General features: G+C 46.5%; 1 protein-coding gene across 3 annotated transcripts in view; it reads left to right on the top strand.

Moving 5' to 3' along the window:
- The first annotated feature begins 14,282 nt into the window (after positions 1–14,282).
- CD8B (CD8 subunit beta) overlaps positions 14,283–19,279 on the top strand; it is a 16,181-nt gene continuing 11,184 nt past the window's right edge. For 2 of the 3 annotated variants that reach the window (XM_077766657.1, XM_077766655.1), the window contains exons 1-2: positions 14,283–14,391; positions 17,724–18,083. In XM_077766657.1, coding sequence (XP_077622783.1) covers positions 14,343–14,391; positions 17,724–18,083 — 409 coding nt within the window. In that variant the 5' untranslated portion in view covers positions 14,283–14,342. Of the gene's footprint in view, positions 14,392–15,800; positions 15,893–17,723; positions 18,084–19,279 lie in introns of those variants that run through there. The other variant, XM_077766656.1, reaches the window with a different exon arrangement.

Below are 19,279 nucleotides of genomic sequence, written 5' to 3'. Positions count from 1 at the left end.
AGGTGCATGCCCCAGGTCACAGCACTAATCATGGAGGAGAGGGGTGCACTCTAGGCTTTCCTTGCCACACCCCCCCAGGCTACCTGCCCTGGAAGCAATGGATGCAAGGGCACTCGGGAACTCAGCTGGCTCTTCCAGGAGCATAAAGTATGGACTTTCATGGACAAGAAACAAACCAAAGAAAAGGACAACTCTCATAGGCAGTAAGGATATCTACATGTATCGTGGATCACTTGGAGAACAGGGTCCCTAGTAACAGTGGATGCTGACTGGGCTCTGGCGCACAGCAAACATTTGACATTCTGTACATCTCATCCCCCACAGCGACCATAAAGGGAACTGCTCCCACCATTTTACATGGAGGAAAGGGAGACTCTGAGAACCACTCAAAGTAATTTTTCCAGGGTTACCCTGGAGCCCAGCCCTATCTCCTCCCAGATTTGAGGTTTGAACCCCAGCCCTTTAGGGAACCGATAGAATCCATGAGAAGGTGTGGTGGGAGGGGGTAGCTGACAGACGGGTACTGGCTGGACTTCAGAGAATCTAGGGTCTTCCTGGAGGGACCAAGAGTGAGGAAACAGTTTTACTATAGACTTTGAAGGAAAGGAGGATGTCACCTCAGCACATATGAGGGAATATGCAGAGAATGTGAGGGCACAGAAGGCCCTGGAGGTTCTTTAAAAGTAAGGTGATAGTCTTGGTCTGATAAGAAAGGGGTAATGGGCTGTTTCTAGGCAGAAAAAGAGAGCATTGGACTAGGGGGTCTGGAAGATTCCCCTCCAAATGGGGAGAATGGAACCATGCACCATGAAATTTTACACTTCATCATGAGCTGTCAAGAGATGCCACCAACAGGATGAAAATGTAAGGCAAAGAGGGCAGATCTCACACCCATAGATCCAGCAAAGGAGGGGCACCTGGGTGGATCAGTCAGTTAAGTGACTTCCATTCAGGTCATGATCTCGTGGTTCACGGGTTTGAGCCCTGCATCTGGCTCATAGCTAACTGCTGGAGCCTGGAGTCTGCTTTGGATTCTGTGTCTCCCTGTCTCTTTCCTCTTCCCCTGCTCATGTTCTATCTCTCCTTCTCTCTCAAAAATAAGTAAACATTAAAAAAAAAAAAAAGGAATCAGCAAAGGACTCATCTGCAGAATATAGAAAAAAATGCAAACAATGCACCACAAAAATGTTCAAGAGACCTCGATCAGAGCTTCACAAGAGAGAGGGTAATCTGGGTGACTCAGTTGGTTAAGTAGCTGAATCTTGATTTCAGCTTAGGTCAAGATCGCCAGGTTGTGGGATTGAGCACCCTCTGTTGGACTCTGATGCTGGGTATGGCAGAGCCTGCTTCAGATTCTCTCTCTCTCCAGGTGCCTTCGTGGCTCAGTCAGTTAAGTGTCCAACAGACTATATCATGATCTCACAGTTCATGAGCTCGAACCCCACATGGGGCTCTGTGCTGACAGCTTGGGGCCTGCTTGAAATTCTGTCTCCCTCTCTCTCTCTGCCCCTCCCCCACTTGTGCTCATGCTCTCGCTCTCGCTCTCAAATAAATAAGTAAACATTTTTTAAAAAAAGATTCTCTCTCCCTCTGCCCCTCTCCCCTACTCTAAAGTTAAATGAATTAATAAACAAACAAGAGAGCAACCCCCCCCAAGCCAGGAGATGTTAGGAAAGGGACTCAGTATCATTGGAAACAGGGAAATGCCCGTTTTGTTTTTGCTTATTCTGAATTTCACTTTGATTATTACAATTAGATACAGAATTTAATTCGAAGCATTAGAAAGATTCGGAAGCACCCAAACACTTCTGGGGGAGGAGTTCAACTGATAAAACTTCTTTCAAAAAATATTTGGTGTTGCTGTGTTTGATAAAGCTGAGTATACAACGCATGTTACACAGAAATTCCACTCTTAGGCAAACAGCCTCTAGAAATGCAGATTTGTGGGCATCAGAAGATGTATATATGAATATTTATGACATTTTAAATACCCTAGACCAGAAACATTCATAATCCCATGAATGGATAAATGATCTGTGATTATATATTTTTTTATTTTATTTTATTTTTTTATAAATTTTTTAAATATTTTTATTTATTTCTAGGAGAGAGAGAGAGAGAGAGAGACAGCATGAGCAGGGGAGGGTCAGAGAGGGAGACACAGACTCTGAAATAGGCTCCAGGCTCTGAGCTGGCAGTCAGCACAGAGCCCGACGCGGGGCTCAAACCCAAGAACTGTGAGATCATGACCCAAGCGAAAGTCGGACGCTTAACCGACTAAGCCTCCCAGGTGCCCCTGATTATATATATTTTTTAAATAGAATGGAATATCACACAACCATGAACAGGAACACATTGTAGTGAAGTTCAGAAGTGTGTTGAACAAAAGAAGTGCACGCTGTATGAATTCCACTTGGGTAAAGCTCAAACACAAAAACTGACTATCATTTTTCAAGATGTCTACTTAAGTGATAAGCTATAGGGAAGGACGAGATTACCACAGAAGTCAAGCTAGTGCCCCACAGTTCAGGTGAGGAGGGAAAGGAGCCAGACTTCCGGGGTGTGGGCAGCGTTCTGTTTACTGACCTAAATACGGTTCGCTGCATATTTCCTTTGTGATAAATCACTGTGCTTTGTATTTTTGTTGTGTGCATATTTTCTGCATGTGTGCTATATTTCACAGTGTAAGAATGGTGTATTTTATTTAAAATTTTTTGGAAATAGACTTGAAACCAGATATAATGATGTCGATTAGCTTAGACACAGATTGCATTCCAAGGTGATGAGCTTGGATGGCTTAGGTGTTCCTGAAGCAGCTTAAAAACTGCAGTGGGGACATGGGAATGCTGATCTGTAGGATGAGATCTAAAACTCAAGCCGGATACAAAGGAAGGGGTGTGGCTTGCTGCTTCCCTGGCTCGCAGGGGCCTGGCTAAGAAGTCTGAACGATGGGAACGTTGGACTTCTTCTGGAGCTCAGAGTGAAACTTGCACCCGGCACTAGGCTCCTTACTTCCTCTTGAGATTCTAGCCAGTGGCCTCTGCTCTCTGTGGGCCCACAGGACTTCTACTTAACACGGCCTCAAAGACTTGTAAGCTTGAGAAGGTGAGGGTTCCATCTTTTTGTGGAAATTGCTTTCAGTAAACTAGCACATTCCAGGTAAGAGTTGAGCCAAACATGCTGGTGGCATTTGGGCGCTAGTTGGGAGGGAAGATGGCTGAGGTGTGAACTGGAGGAGGTGGCGGGGCGGGGTGGGGGGAACCCTGGGTGAGGCAGGTGGGACTTCTTGGATCTGGGCTTCCTAGTGGGAGCCACACATTGACGATGAAGTGTCAGGGCCTTCCTTCACTCGTGTATTCATTCAGCAGTATTTATTAAGCATCTACTTTATGCCAACACACTTTGATAGGGTAAGGAACTCCTATTCAAGTGTCGGGGATAGAAAATAGGCCAAATTTCAAAAAGCTAAATTGCATTTAGATCCTTGCTACTCAAAGTTAGTCTGGGTCCATGCAGCTCCAGCATCACCTGGGCCTTCGGTAGAAATGCAGAATCTCAGACCCCATTCCAGACCAGTGATTCAGAATCAGCCTTTTAACAATATCTCGAAGCCCTGGGTTAGGTCATGGGAAATACCGTGGAGAGCAACCAAGTAGGGAAGGGGCATAGGGTGTTCCCCGGGGTCAGGAGGTGAGAAGGTGACAGGGCAACTAGGCCTAGAAGGAGTCTTCAGAAGGAGATAAATAGGTAAAGAGTTTTGTTGGCTTCTGGTGGAGAAGGACAAAGGCCCTGCCTGAGGTCAGGGTGTGCCGGCTTAATCCCCTCCAGCCTAGAGAACAGTGTGGCTGGAAGGCAGGAGCAGTGGCTGGAAGGCAAGAGCACACGAGGGAGGGCCCCTGATGGATTCTGATCAGAGGAGTGACCTTTGGCCTAGATTACATGATAGTTAAAGGATTAATTCTGGCTGCGGGTTTGGAAATAGACTTAGTAAGCAGGAGCTGAGAGACCAGTTAGCAGGGGACAGGCCTGATTCAGCAGAAAAGGGGTCTGGCCCCGGGCAAGAACCACTGCAGTAAAGAGAAGTGGTTTTTTTGGGGGTTTTTTAAATTTATTTCTGAGAGAGAGAGACAGCGTGAGCAGGGGAGGGGCAGAGAGAGGGAGACACGGAATCTTAAACAGGCTCCAGGCTCTGAGTTAGCTGTCAGCATAGAGCCCGACGCGGGGCTTGAACCCATGAACCACGAGATCATGACCTGAGCCGAAGTCGAACACTTAACTGACTGAGCCATCCAGACGCCCCTCAGGAGGTATTTTGAATGTAGAACAGGGAGGACCAACTGACGGTGCTGCCTATGCCATGTGAGAGAAGCCAGGGAGCAGCCGGGGTCTCCTGTGGTTCCGGTCTGAGCAATGGAAGGAGGGACAGGAGCCAAAGGACACAAAGAGCCTGCAGGAAGAGCAGGCTCCTCAAACTTCCCACGAGTTCCCTTGGAGAAGCGTGGAACGGAGTCTCCTGGGTCTGGGGCGAGAGCCCGATGCAGAAGGAAATGCCTTAGAGAATTTGAGTTCACCTGCACAGTATTTTGCGAATTTTGCTTTCTACTGTATAGTGTAGCCATGTTTGTCTTAACATACAGCACCCCAGCTAAGAAAACAAAGCCAGAGGGGCAGAGACGAGGCAGAGAAGTAGGCAGAGACCTGACAGCCTAGCAGGCCATGGAGAAAAGTAGAAGTTAAGGTAAGGACTCGAGAGCGGCCTGAGCAGAGGCTCTGTGGCCTGAGGGAGCATGGCTCTTACAGAGATGCTGGAAGAAATGGGGGACAGCTGTTTGGCTGATACTTGGAGACTGGGAATAGGTAAAGGCCAGACGTGGGGGGCCTCGGGGACTTAACTAAGGACTATTTTAGAACAATATTAAACCTGAGGGTTTGGCTGGAGGAGGCGTAATGAGACTCACTTTTAAAAAATTACTCTGAAAAAATATATATAATGATTCCTCTGGCTGCTTCCCCAGAGCATGACTCAAGGGTGTGTTAAAGTGGAGGAAAGCTGATCTGCAGCACAGGTGAGAGAAGATGGGGCTTGGACAGAGGATGGGGCAGCAAGGATGAAACGCAGGGGGTTACTCCCCAGGGTGTCTAGTAGGTAAAATAGTCCAGACTTGATGGGTCTCAAGATACAGACATTTTCTGCGGACACCTGAGTCCTCTCGGCTCTGCTCAGCATCCCTTCCCCCTGCTCACTTCCCCTCCCATCCGCCCCCCAGGACACAGCCTGGACCTCTCCTCTCCTTACCAGCACTTGTCATGGCTGTCTTGCATATTGAGGGGGCAGGGTATTGTCTGGCCATCACATAAGACTGTAAGCCTCCCCAAGGCAGAGAATACGTCTGTTGAGATCACATACTTGCCCAATACCAAGCGTAACACCAGGCTGGGGTGCATGCTCAACTGTGCATGTGTCATGGATGGGCCGAGAACGGTGTCACACCAGTGGGCACCTCACACCACAGGGGACACTACGTAGGAGACACATGGCCAAATAAGACAGTTACGCAAGTCAACACATGAGTAAGCAACCAACCTGTCCCCATATCCACGTCTACCCTCACTTGTGACCTGCCTGCAGGCACTCCTACCGGAAGTGAAACCCAGCCCCAGCCTGTAGGGCAAGTCCTCCCCAGGGGATGGGGACCCTGTAACACACTCTGGCACCTTCCTCTCTTAGGCTGAGCTAGGCACCTGGGGGTCTTACCTGCCAGCCTGTACTAACAAATCCTTCACCAGCCAAGGTTTCACTCTTCCTCATTCTTCCATTTTGAGGAGGTGACCTGAGGCCTCTCTGAAATGATTTCATTTTGCCAAGATCCAGAATTGATTAAAAACCTTCCACAAGGGGCATCTTGGTGGCTCAGTGGGTTAAGCTCCCGACTTAGGCTAAGGTCATGATCTCAGGGTTTGTGAGTTAGAGCCCCGCACCAGGTGAGCATGAGCCCTGCATTGGGCTCCTCTGTCAGCATGGGATTCTCTCTTTTTCTCTCTCTCTCCCCTTGCTCACTCAAACCCTCTCTCTCAAAAACAAAAACAAAAAACACCCTCCACAAAACATTGAATGCCTCTCCTGGTAACTTCAGTCTTGCTTTAGGTTCTATTTAAGGAAGGAAGTTTCCTTCCTGACCAATAACATTTTAGGGCCAGACCAGCCTGACCTTCCCAAGGATGAGTGAGGGTCCTGGTCCCACAGCCCAGCCTCTGGGTGGGCACAGCCACGCGTGGGCCCAGAGCACTGTGTGTATGTGAAACATTGCTGCCTTGTTGGTCAGCTAAAACCTAGGAGCACCTACATTTGCAGAAATTTGGTTTTGTTTTTAAATCACAGTCCACACCTGTTCTGTCACAGCAAGCGGACTCTGTAAAATTGAGGCAAATCCTTTGTGCACTGAAATAGGAAATGGGTCTAAATACATTGTTTGGGAAGAAAAGGTGAGTTGAAAACCAGAATGCACCATCTGACCTCACACCTGTTGGCTCAAAGTTTAGATACAAGTCTTGAGGGACGGTAATATACCTAGTAGTTATCTCTGGAAAGGAACGCCAGGGAAATGTGATTTTACAGGGCATAATTGTCACTGTAATTTGGTTTTTCGTTTTTTGGTTTTGGATGTTTACTTTTAGCACAAACAGGTATTTATTTTGATTAAATGGAAAGACAAAAACAATAAGGTAGAATGGATACAAGTTTCCCAAACAACCACCCATAGCCTGTTAGATGCTGCCGTGACATTCCAGCCCCTCACAGAGAGTGTCATCTCTAACAGCCACTGACCAGTCGCTCTGTACCCAACACAGTACCAAGCCCTTCATTTGTAATCACTCTTTAAACCTCAGAACGCCTGCAAGGTTGGAACCAATATTGGAGTGGTCAAGTGAGCAGGCTCTGAATCCTCTCCACCTGGGTTCAAATCTTGGCTCTTCCACTTTCTAGCCACGTGACCTTAAGTTATTTAAACTCTCTGTAACTTGGTTTCCTCGTTTGTAAGAAAGGAATAATGATAGGTCCAGATTTTACCACAATTAACAGCATCTTTCTTTGTTCTTTCATGCCAACTATGAGGTTAAAACACACACACACACACACACACACACGTACATACATAGAAACACAAAGTGTGTGAGAGAGAGAACATTTGATGACCCTTATTATTTCTTGGGGCATAAGCACAGGATCAAGCCAGTTCTGGTTTTGTAGAATTTATGAATAATTTTAGCTTAAATTAGTTGCTTCATATGTTTTGGCTTTCTTATAAATAACTAAATTTTCTTTTTTTCATTACACAGGTAATAGTATTTATGACAAAAAAAAATCACAACCTACATACAATTAAGTAAGAAAGACTAAAATTATCCATAATCCTCAAACCTAAGGATAACCACTGATAAATTTTACACATTAAGTATGTATTTCTAATCCTCAACTTTACAGTGTTTTAAGACTCATTTCCTGAGTCTGTTACACATTAGGATTCTCGGCCTATGTCAAAAATCTACACTTTGAATATCAATGGCTACATGGTATTTGTAGTATATGAACATAACATAATCTCCACTAGAAATTTGAGAGCCTGATCTTTTCAAGCACAAAGAACACATTTGTGGCAGAATGATGCATTTAACAGAAAGTTTTTCCTCCATCTTTCCTAGAGAGATTTGTCCATAGTCAACATCATGGAAAATTCTAGGATCTATGACTCTTTTCAACATGAACTTGAGGATTATGTTAGAAAGCAGAAAGCCAGAGGATTACAGCCAGAGGTTTGCTTTCGAAAGGTGACAGAAGACTATGTGTACAGAGAAAGGGGCCATACTGCACCTGCACCCAGACCTCTCCTGGGGGAGCGGAGACTCCCCTTCAGGAGGTCCCACACCTCCAGTTCCCACAAAAGGCAGAGAACGGTGGACAACCCATTACCCCCGTGGTCCAACCTTCATCACTCCAGACAAAGACTGGAATCTCTAAACCAGTGTCAGGAAAAACACGACCATTTCTTCAAGACCCTGTGGCGTCCGAGCCCACCTGTGCAAAGAGAGAGCCCCGACCCCCGTGCTGCACAACGCAGAGAAGATACCAGCTGCCTCTGGGAGGAGGGCCACACTAGAGCCCATCAGGCTGGAGATCAAGATCAATGCCAGAGGAGAAGGTCCAGGGAGGAGGAGGGCAGAGGAGGATGCAGCAAGGAGAAGCAGGTAGAGGGGAAGACCACACACGGCCAAGACGCAGAGTCCCACAAAGAGAACAGAAAAAAGGCCAAAGTGCAGCCAGTCCAAGCAGAGAGGCCCAAACACAGAAAGAAGAAGTGCACCCAGGACACCACAAAGGAAGGAAAGAGGTCCCAGAGAGAGAAGAGGCTACCTGGCAAAGAAAGCATCCAGGAGAGGGACTTGTGGGATGAAGCTATCCTTGGCAGCTGTTACTGATGTTGTGGGTTTGGGGACCCAATGTTAAATGACTTGGAGCTGTAGGAAAGGCTGGATTATATGGTATTGAAGTAATTCAGTGGCCACCACCTCAAAGAAAATAAAACTTGATCCCCACCTAAGACTCTGTTCAAATATAAAACCCAGAATGCTTAACGACGTAAGTGTAAAAACTAAAATATAAAACTATTAGGGGAGCGCCTGGGTGGCTCAGGCATCTGATTCTTGATTTCAGCTCAGGTCATGACCCCAGGGTCATGGGACCGGGCCATGGTGTCAGGACCCTGCTTGAGATGTTCTCTCCCTCTCCCTCTGCCCCTCTCCTCTGCTTGCTCACTGTCTCTCTCTAAAATAAGAATGAATTAAGTTTAGAACTATTAGAAGAAAACATAGGAAAATCATTTTTAGTCTTGGAGTGTGAATGGTTTTCCTGAATGAGACACATGAGTCAGGGTCCATAAAAAAGAAAAAATAATAAATGTGCTTGCAGAAACATGTAAAAATCTGTATAACAGGGGCACCTGGATGGCTCAGTCGGTTAAGCGTCCTATTTCAGTTCAGGTCATGATCTTGAGGTCTGTGGGTTTGAGCCCTGTGTTGGGATCTGTGCTGACCACCCACAGCCTGGAACCTGCTTCAGATTCCGTGTCTCCCTTTCTCTCTGCCCCTCCATGGCTCCCTCACTCTCCCTCTCTCTCACACACAGATAAATAAACACTAAAAAAAATTTAAAAATTAAAAATAAAATCTGTTCAACAGAAGATTTTTTTTGCAAATTAAAAAAAAAATTAAAAGATAAACATTGTGTATATGCATAGAACACCTCCAGAAAGATATGCTGAACTGTTGGCTCTGGGGGCAAAAGCCAACTGAGTGGGGGACAGAGGTGGCAGGTAGACTAACTTTTCAAAGTGTTCATTTCTTTCTTTCTATTTTGAATTTTGTAATATCTGAGACTATTACTTTTTATTTTTTTTTAAGATTTTTATTTTTACTTTATTTTTTTAAATGTTTATTTTGAGACAGAGAGAAAGAGAGACAGAGCATGAGCAGGGGAGGGGCAGAGAAAGGGAGACACAGAATCTGAAGCAGGCTCCAGGCTCTGAGCTTCAGCACAGAGCCTGATGTGGGGCCCAAACTCACAAACAGTGAGTTTATGACCTGAGCCAAAGTCAGATACTTAACCGACTGAGCCGCGCAGGTGACCCAAGATTTTTTTTTATTTTTAAGTAATCTCTACACCCAAAGAGGAGCTCGAACTTACAACCCTAATGATCAAGTGCCGAATGCTCCACTGGCAGAGCCAGCCAGATTCCCCAAGACTATTGCCTTTTAAATAAACAAATATTTTTTAAAGGCAAGAAACACATTGGGAAAAATATTTGTGTCAGTTATCAAATTATTACCTCTTAGCTCCAAACAGCTTCTTTGCCCCTCTTTGTGAAACTGGACGGTGGAGACTGATCTCCTTTGCCAGCGAGCCTGGTGCTAGTGTTGGCCAATAGAGGGCGCTGGAGGGACATTGTAAACTGGGAGTAGGAGGAACTTTTCTTTTTCCCAAGGTTGCCAGTTTCCTTTGGCAATAAGTCCTTGCCTTTGAGTGTCTGATCTAGTTGCAGTCCATGACTTCTGACATATTTCTTTGTCCCTGGTGAGCTACGTCACCTGCGCATTCCACATTCTCTCTGCGGAGTCTGAATCTCAGTCACGTTAAGAGTCCATCTTCCAAGTTTCTCACTTCCTTCCATGCCTATCTCCCTCAAGGGTCAAGGGTGGGCAAACTGCAGCCTGTGGGCCAAATTCAGCCCCCTGCCTGTTTTCATGCTTCCCTCCATCTAAGAATGGTTCTTTCATTTGAAGCCCAACTAAGCAAAATGTTATCTCCACGAAATGGATCCCATTCTTCTCATTAAGGAATTTTAGTCCAAAGTTTTTGTTCACTTACTATTATATATTTTTTTAATTTTTTAATGTTTATTTTTGAGAGAGAGAGAGAGATAGCGCACGAGCAGGGGAGGGGCAGAAAGAGAGGGAGACACAGAATCTGAAGCAGGCTCCAGGCTCTGAGCTGTCAGCACAGAGCCCAACGTAGAACTCGAACCCACGAACTGAGATGATGACCTGAGCCGAAGTCGGAAGCTTAACCGACTGAGCCACCCAGTCGCCCCTATATTTTTAATTTTATCAAGACAAAGGTTGTGAAGATTTGCATGCTGTATCATTATATATAAATATTTCGCAAAGCCAAAAATATTTACTACCTGGATCTTTACAGAAAAAAAATTTGCCAATCCCTGCCTCAGACTCTCCTTCTCACTTTTGGTAATTAAAACATTTATTTGTTTAAAATATTTTATATTTAATTTTCTCTGTTTAAATTACTGGGATGGTTTGTCTTCTGATTGAAAAGTTAATGTTTTTAAGATGGCAATACTACACAAAGCAATCTACAAATTAAATGCAATTCCATCAAAATTCCAACAGCTTTTTTTGCAGAAATGGAAAAAATGATCTTCCAATTTATATGGAAATTATAATGGGCCTCAGATAGTTAAAACAACATTTGAAAAGAATAACAAAGTTAGACAACTCATACTTCCCGATTTAAAAAAATTTTTTTAATGTTATTTACTTTTGAGAGAGAGACAGAGTGTGAGTGGAGGAAGGGCAGAGAGAGAGAGAGGGAGATGCAGAATCTGAGGCAGGCTCCAGGCTCTGAGCTAGCTGTCAGCACAGACCCATGGACCCCGAGATCATGACCTGAGCCTAAGTCAGATGCCCAACCAACTGAGCTACCAAGGCACCCCAATACTTCTCGATTTTAAAACTTACTACAAAGTTACATGTAGTAGTCAGGATTCTCCAGAGAGTCAATAGGAGATATACAGAGAGATTTATTATATGGTATTGGCTTATGCAATTATGGAGGCTGAGAAGTTCCATGAACTGCAAATCTGCAAGTTAGAGACCCAGGAAAGCTGGTGGTATTGTTTGAAGGCCTAAGAGCCTGGAGGCCAATGATGTAGATTCCAGTCCAAGTTCAAAGGCCTGAGGAACCAGGAGAGTGGAGGGTGAGAGAAGACGGATGTCGCAGCTCAGGCAGACAAGCAGAGGGAAGACAAATCTAACTTTCTTCCGCCCTTTTATTTTATTCAGGCCCTCAGTGAATTGGATGATGTTCATCCATATTGGGAAGGGCCATCTACTTTACTTGGTACACCAATTCAAATCTCTTCCAGAAGCAGGGTTGCCTGGGTGGCTCAGTCGGTTAAGTGTCCGATTTCGGCTCAGGTTGTGATCTCACGGTTTGTGGGTTCAAGCCCTGCGTCAGGCTCTGTGCTGACAGCCAGCTCAGAGCCTGGAACCTGTTTCGGATTGTGTCTCCCTCTCTCTCTGACCCTCCCCTGCTCATGCTGTGTCTCTCTCTCTCTCTCAGAAAAAAACAAAAAACACAAATCTCATCCAGAAGCAACCTCACAGACACACCCAGAAATAAAGTATAATCAGATATCTGGGCATTAATGGCCTAGCCAAGTTGGCATAAAATTTACCATCCCACTGCTCTAGTGGGATGTGTGCTACTGGCATTGAGATGGACATATAGATCAGAGGAATAGAACTGAGAATCTAGAAATAAGCCCATACATTTATAGTCAATTGGCCCTCAACAAGAGTACAATGACTTTAATGGGCAAGGAAGAGTCTCTTGAATAAATGATGCCAAGACAACTTGATATCCACATGCAAAAGAATGAAGTTGTATTCCCACCTCACACCATATAAAAAAACAAACTCAAAATGGATCAACAACTGAGGTATAAAAGCTAAAATCATAAAACTATTAGGAGAAAACATCAAGGCAAATATTTATGACCTTGGTTTTAGCAATGGATTCTGAGATATGATACCAAAAGCATAAGCAACAAAAGAAAAACACATAAAGTGAACTTCCTGAAAATTAAAAAGTTCTGTGCATCAAAGGATATTAAAAGTGAAAAGACAACCAACAGTACAAATATTTTCAACAGTACAAATATTTGCAAATCATATATTGGAGAAGGGTCTAGTATCCAAAAATATACAAAGAGCCTTTATAACTCAGTAACAAAAAAAAACACACCCAATTTTTAAAACAGTAAAGAATTTGAATGGATATACAACAAAGAAGCACAAATGGCCAATAAGCACATGAAAAGATGCCTAACATTAATCATTAGGAAAATGCAAATCAAAACCACAATGAGATATCACATCACAGTGACTAGGATGGATATATATTTTTAAAAAGTGACAAGTGTTGGTGAGAATGTAGGAAATAAAAAAAAATTTTTTTAACGTTTATTTATTTTTTGAGATACAGAGACAGCGTGAGCAGAGGAAGGGCAGAGAGAGAGGGAGTCACAGAATTGGAACCAGGTTCCAGGCTCTGAGCTATCAGCACAGATCCTGACATGGGGCTCAACTTCACCACCTGCAAGATCATGACCTGAGCCGCAGTCAGACACTTAACTGATTGAGACACCCAGGCGCCCCAGGATGTGGGAAATAGAACCCTCATACATTATTAGTGGGAATATAAAATGGTGCAGCTCTTATGGAAAACAGTTGGCCAGTTCCCCCAAAAGTTAAACATAGAATTACCAAGCGACCCAGCAAGTATACTTCTAGGTATATACCCAAAAGAATTGAAAACTAGCACTCAAATATATATTTGTACAAGAATGTTTGTAGCAGCTTTATTCACAATAACCAAAAGGAGAAACAACCAAATGTCCATTAATAGATGAATCTCTAAACAAACTGTCTCATACATGTACAACATAATACTCATCTATAAAAAGGATTGAAGCACTGATACATGCCATGGCATGGATGAACCTCAAAAATGTTATACTGAGTGAAGGAAGCTAGACACAAAAGGCCGCATATTGTATGATTCCGTTTATATGAAATGTCCAGAATAGGTACATTCATAGAGACAAAGTAAAGATGGGGGGGGCAGGCAGAGGAGGGGGTAATAGAAGACTACATAATGGGTACAGGGATTTCTCTCTGGGAGATGAAAATATTTTGGAACTAGATAGAGGTGGTAGTTGCATGACAATGTGAATGTGCTGAAAGAACGCTGGATTGTACACTTTACAGTGTTTGATTCTGTGTTGCGTGAATTTCACTTCAATTAGGAAAAAAAGAAAAAAGAAAAAAAAGAAAACAGCTCACACTAGCAAGGAGTCTCCCCAGGGCTGTCTGTACTGTGTATGCTCAGCCTCACGCTGCTCATGGGAACAAGGAAAATATTGAGAGGGCCTCTGGCCTCTGGGTGGGCTGTGGGAGCAGCCCTTCCTCCCTCACAAGTGTGCGCCCTTGAGGGCAAGGCCTGGGTTTTGGTCACTCTAGGCCCCAGTGAGCTTCTCAAAAATAAGTTTTAAAAAAAAGCCCGAATTAGGGTCCAGCTCCACCCTGCACTTCCGTGGGACCCTTGAATATCCTGACCTCTCCAAGTTGCCTCAACTGTCACAGGGAGTCATGACCCTGTCCTGACCATCTCCCAGGGGCAGGAGTCGATCACACACCTGCAACTGCTTGGCGCAGGACACTGGTGTCACCTTCTCACTGGAAAGCAAGGGGTCCCAGTGAGCTCTTATGAAACGCACCCAAGACCTTTGAAATGCCGGGAGGCTGAGGGCGGAGACCTTGGCAACCTCACACTGGACTCCCTCCTCTATCCCGCCCGGCCCCGGGCCTTTCCGTCCCCTCCCCTTTTCCCCCCTATCCAAACTGCCCCGCCCAGTCCCGCTCCCCACCCACCTCAGCCAGGACTGTCTCCGCAGAGCCCCGCCGGGACCAGGTGTCCCGGGCTCGCCACGATGCAGATGCAGCCGGGGCTCTGGCTCCTCCTGGCCACGCAGCTGGCAGGTAAGACCGGGAGATTTGTGGGGCGCGGGGCTGGAGCGGGCGGTCTTCCGGGGACCCAGGAAGAGCCTGAGTGGTAGAGTTTAGAAAAGGCTGTCCCTGTAGAATGCAAAAGCCGAGGCTGGCAGCACAGTCCCTGAGTGTGGAGAGAAAATTCATCCTGGGAGCTCATTACCCCAGGGACCCCTGGAGCCCCAGGATTGAGGCTACCTCTGCCCAAAAGCCTGGAGGGGAAGGGAAGGCAGGAGTCAAGAAGGAAGAGAAAGGAGGAGGAGGTACGGAGTGAAAGGAAAAATGCCCTTGTCTAGGGTTTCCATAGGGACGTGCCCCCAAGAAGGTTCCAGAGGCTCAGTTCTGGCTTTGGTATCCTACATTTCACCCAGGGTTCTGCAGACACATTTTTAGTACCTCTGGGGAAGTATTTGTAGGACAGTCTGCCAGTCCTCGGACAGCTGTGGCAGAGTACTCCCTCAGGGTTCCCCGTCCCACCCCAACACCCAGGCCCTGGGTTGAGTGTGCTGTGGGTGCAGCTCCCATCAGGAGCCCTGCTGGAGCTAGAATGTAGCAGGGAGTCTCCACTGTCCCCCTCATACACCCAACCGGAAATGTGTTTTTTTGGAAGCCTCTTCACACACCAAACGGCCTGCTGACCTGTGGTCGATTGCTCTCTTATGCCCAAAGCTGGCCACTCTGCTAATGGTGACAAGCAAGGCCTGCCAGCCCCCTGCTCTGACCCATGAGCTCGGCCACATCTCAAGCAGACGTTAGTCAGGGCCGTTCAAAACTAGTAGTGAATGCTGATCATTTTAGAAACAGCAGGTCCCTCTGAGAAAGCGGTCACTGGGAGAAAGTCAGGTGAATCAGATGAGACCGCACGGGTAGCGAGGCCTGGCTTTGTGTCTGGCACACCGATGGGGCTCAGCATTCAGTCTCTAGGGACATAAGAGAAAGATCAGGGCATATTGCAGCCAGGAAGTCTGCATGTCAGGACACAGGAGGGGTGACATACACAAAAAGCCAGGGGTCCTTTTAGGCCCCTTTATTGCTTTAGGGGTCACTTCTGGGCTTTCTTGGAAGAGCTTCGGGTGTCTGTGTACGTGTAGACCCACTATGTACACATAACGACACAACAGTGATCCAGGAGAGGCTCACAGGTTTCCTTGATTCAGGGAGTAGCTCAAAGTTCAGGCTCTTTGGTCCCAGACCTGGGTTTGAATCTGGATCCACCACATACAGGCTGTGTGACCTTGAGCACGTCCTTCACTTTCCTGAACCTCTGTTTCCTCATGAGTAAAATGGGTATGAAACAGGATCTGGTGAGGATTAAGTGAGATAAAGCATGCACCATGCTGGGCAGATTTCAGTAAATATCAGCATCATCGATTCTTATTATCTCCCCCAAGGTGTCAGTGACCCCAAAACACTGAAGAACCTCTACTCTGCTAAAAAGGCAGTATGGTGTTTGGGAAGAAAAGAGAAGGGTCAGCAGGCATTTGGGCCCCAGGTACCATTTCATTCTTTTTTTTTTTTTTTTTAGGTTTTTTTTTTAACATTTATTTATTATTGAGAGATGAGAGAGACAGAGCATGAGCATGGGAGGGGAAGACAGAGGGGGAGACACAAAATCTGAAGCAGGCTCCAGGCTCTGAGCTGTCAGCACAGAGCCTGATTCAGCGCTCGAACTCACAAACCGCGGGATCATGACCTGAGCCGAAGTCGGATGCTTAACTGACTGAGCCACTTAGGCGCCCCTTTTTATTATTTTTTTTAAATGTTTTTGTTTTTTGAGAGAGAGAGAGATAAAGAGGCAAAGATAGAGGGAGAGACAGAGAATCCCAAGCAGGTTCCACGCTGTCAGCACAAAGCCCAGTGCAGGACTCGAACTCACGAACTGAGATCATGACCTGAGCCAAAATCAGGAATCAGATGGTTAACCAACTGAGCCACAAGGCGCCCCTACCATTTCATTCCTGATACAAAGCAGAAGCTCAGAGTGGTCTATGTGTGGAGTCAAAAAGTTAAAGTTCATGGCCCACTACAGAACCATGAAGCCTGAGACACAAGCTTCAGCAGGATTGTGACTCTAGGCCATTACCTCAGTAGGCCAGCTCCCCTCGGGCACATACATAGACACACTCCCTCTGGCCTCCCACACACAAGTCTGTGTCCTTCTGTACCTCACTGTTCCTGGGTCTCTGCCTAGGTCTGTGGGGTCTCTCTCTGCCCCACAGCTAAAATGGAAGCCTTACCAGATCAGATTCAGTTTGTTGGACTTGGCTGTGAAGGACCTGTTCAAATCTTTCCTAAGAGTTCATCTGCTGCCAGTATTAACCTCTGATGGATGAGACATGTAGACAATGATTTACCGTGTTCAATGGTTTAGAGTTTACGGTATGATTTCTTGAACATTCTAACCCTCACAGGCAAATAGGACAATGGCCCCAGGTGCCCTCCTTTTAAAGGACAGAGACAGGTTCTTTGACTTCCTGTAGACCCACAGCTGGAACGACGCAGAAGCTGGGTTCAAAGCCAGGTCTCTGAGTTCTGGTCTGGTTCTCCATGAGCAATCCCTACTTGTCGGTGCTTCCCATCTTGAGACTAAAATGAAATCCAAGTGCTGCTTCTGGGGTGTCTGTCCTTCTACTCAGGAATGGGGATCCAGCAACCTATCACTTGCTGGACTGAGAAGTGATAGGCTATAATTGCAGCCAGTGAATTCCCCTTGCTCGTTTCCATCACTGTCCAGAAAGGGTGGTTGGCCAGCCCAGCGCTGTTCTCTGCCTCTGATTCTGGGTTCCCCTGGGCTACCTGAGTCCCCTGTACCTGCTTGGAGCCTGTTGAAGGTCTGCACATAGAGTGGTGGCAAGGCAAGGTGAAAGGCTTTGGCTTTAGGCTTTGAATCTTTGAATTTGAATCACAGGTATTGATTCAATACAAGCTATTGATGGGACTTGGAACAAGTAACTTTATGCTTCAGTTTCCTCATCCATGTAATGGCGATAAACATCCCTAAATAAGTTTGAGTTTGGATTAAGATAATTTATGTGAAGAGCCAGACTTATAGGCACACAATCAATAAATGGCAGCTCTCTCCCCATCCCCTTTGTAAAGCTGGACATAGGAAACACCTGCCTTGTAGATGGTCTTCTGGGAGCTGGGGTGTGTGAGTCCTGAGTCCAGGAGCCACCAGCTGCATTTAATACAGCCCCTGGACCCTGCAACTGGGCAGGTTCTTCCACGACCCTCCTTCAATGCTTCACTCAGTGTGACTCCGAGGACCACAACAGTGGCTGGGAAAACATGCTGATGGTGTCTGCTCCTTCTGCTTCCCGTAGCTCTCCGTGGCAGCTTGGGACTCCAGCAGACTCCCAGGTCCAAAACGGTTCAGACCAATGAAATGGTGATAATGACCTGTGAAGCCAAAACCTCCCCCACCAGCACACGCATCTACTGGCTGAGACAGCGCCAGCCTCCAAGCCCAGACAGTCACTATGAGTACCTGGCCTTCTGGAATCCCATAAAAGGGACTGTGTATAACCCGGAAGTGGAGCAAAAGAAGCTAACTGTGTTTCCGGACGCAACCCGGTCCATTCTCAATCTCACAAGTGTGAAGCCTGCAGACAGTGGCGTCTACTTCTGCATGACCATTGGGTCCCCCGAGCTGACCTTCGGGAAGGGAACTTGGCTGAGTGTGGGTAAGAATGTGGCTCAATGCCGTCGATGAGTACAGAGTACCTACTGTGTGCTGGGTGAATGCCAGGCACTAGAGCTGCCCCCGCTCTCAGCGAGCCCCACTCTGCAGGAGGGGGTGCCAGCCATGAGCAATAGCAAGACAGCTAGCGGGAACAGACTTAGCCAGGACCAAGCTCATGTAAGTGTTTCATGTAGTCATTCACTTCGTGCTGCCATCCACCCCAGGAGGTAGGTAACTGATTCCTGTTGCAGACGGGATACGTAGAAGCATTGCTGCTTCTTCTGGAGACAAGGCAGTGCTGCCCTTCAGCCACGTCAGGCCTACCTGAGGCTGTGCCTAGATTGACCTGAGTCCCCAGACCTGACAGTGGTCTCAGAAATTCCCACCAAGTGTGCACCCCAGGAAAAAAAGTCCTCACTGCCTGGACATGACCAGGGAAGGCATTTCTAGGGCCAGTGGAGGGGCAGATGACCTCACATTCTGAACAGAGGCCTATGGCTCAAACCCACACCCAGAGTTACGGGGCATAAGGACACTGGACCCCAGGCCTAGCCTTTCCACCAGTCCATCTGCTCCTTGGGCTCAGTTTTCCCATCTGTGTCATGAGGCTGCTGCTGGCCTCCATGACCCCCTCTCCCCACCCACCCTGAGAAGCCGTAGTTCTGTGAGTTGAGTCAGCATGTTCAATAGAAATATATGCCACGGGATAGAATTTAAAAATTTTGAATACCACGTTTAAAAAAATAAAAAGAAACAAGTGGAATTAACTTACATAATATATTTTTAACCCAGTTTATCCACAGTATCATCGTTTTAACTTATAATCAATATAAAAATTATTACTGGAATATTTTACATTCCCTTTCCATACTAAATGCTCGATGTGTTTTTAACATTTTACACGTATAGCACACCCTCGAGTCAAGCTGGCCAGTAGCCAAGGCGGCAGGTGGCTGCAGTATGGAAGGGTGAGGCTTAAGCTGTGAGAGGTGTGAGGGAGTCTTGGCAGAAATCCTCAAAGGCCTGGTCTGGCTTTAGCCCCCTTCCCAGGTTAGCCCACAGCCGGCCAACCCTCCACCCGTCCCCCTCCCACTGTGGTCCTCCCACTGTCCTGCTTCCTGCTCACCTGGGTTCTTCTCAGGCTGGGGGCACTGAGAATGCCACGCCCCTCCTCCCAGCGCCCCCCACCCCCCGCCC

Source organism: Crocuta crocuta, unplaced genomic scaffold (assembly GCF_008692635.1).
Source record: "Crocuta crocuta isolate KB4526 unplaced genomic scaffold, BGI_CrCroc_1.0 scaffold275, whole genome shotgun sequence".
Lineage (NCBI taxonomy): Eukaryota > Metazoa > Chordata > Mammalia > Carnivora > Hyaenidae > Crocuta > Crocuta crocuta.
Note: the sequence above shows the minus strand (reverse complement) of the source record. Positions and strands in the feature narration are given on the sequence as shown.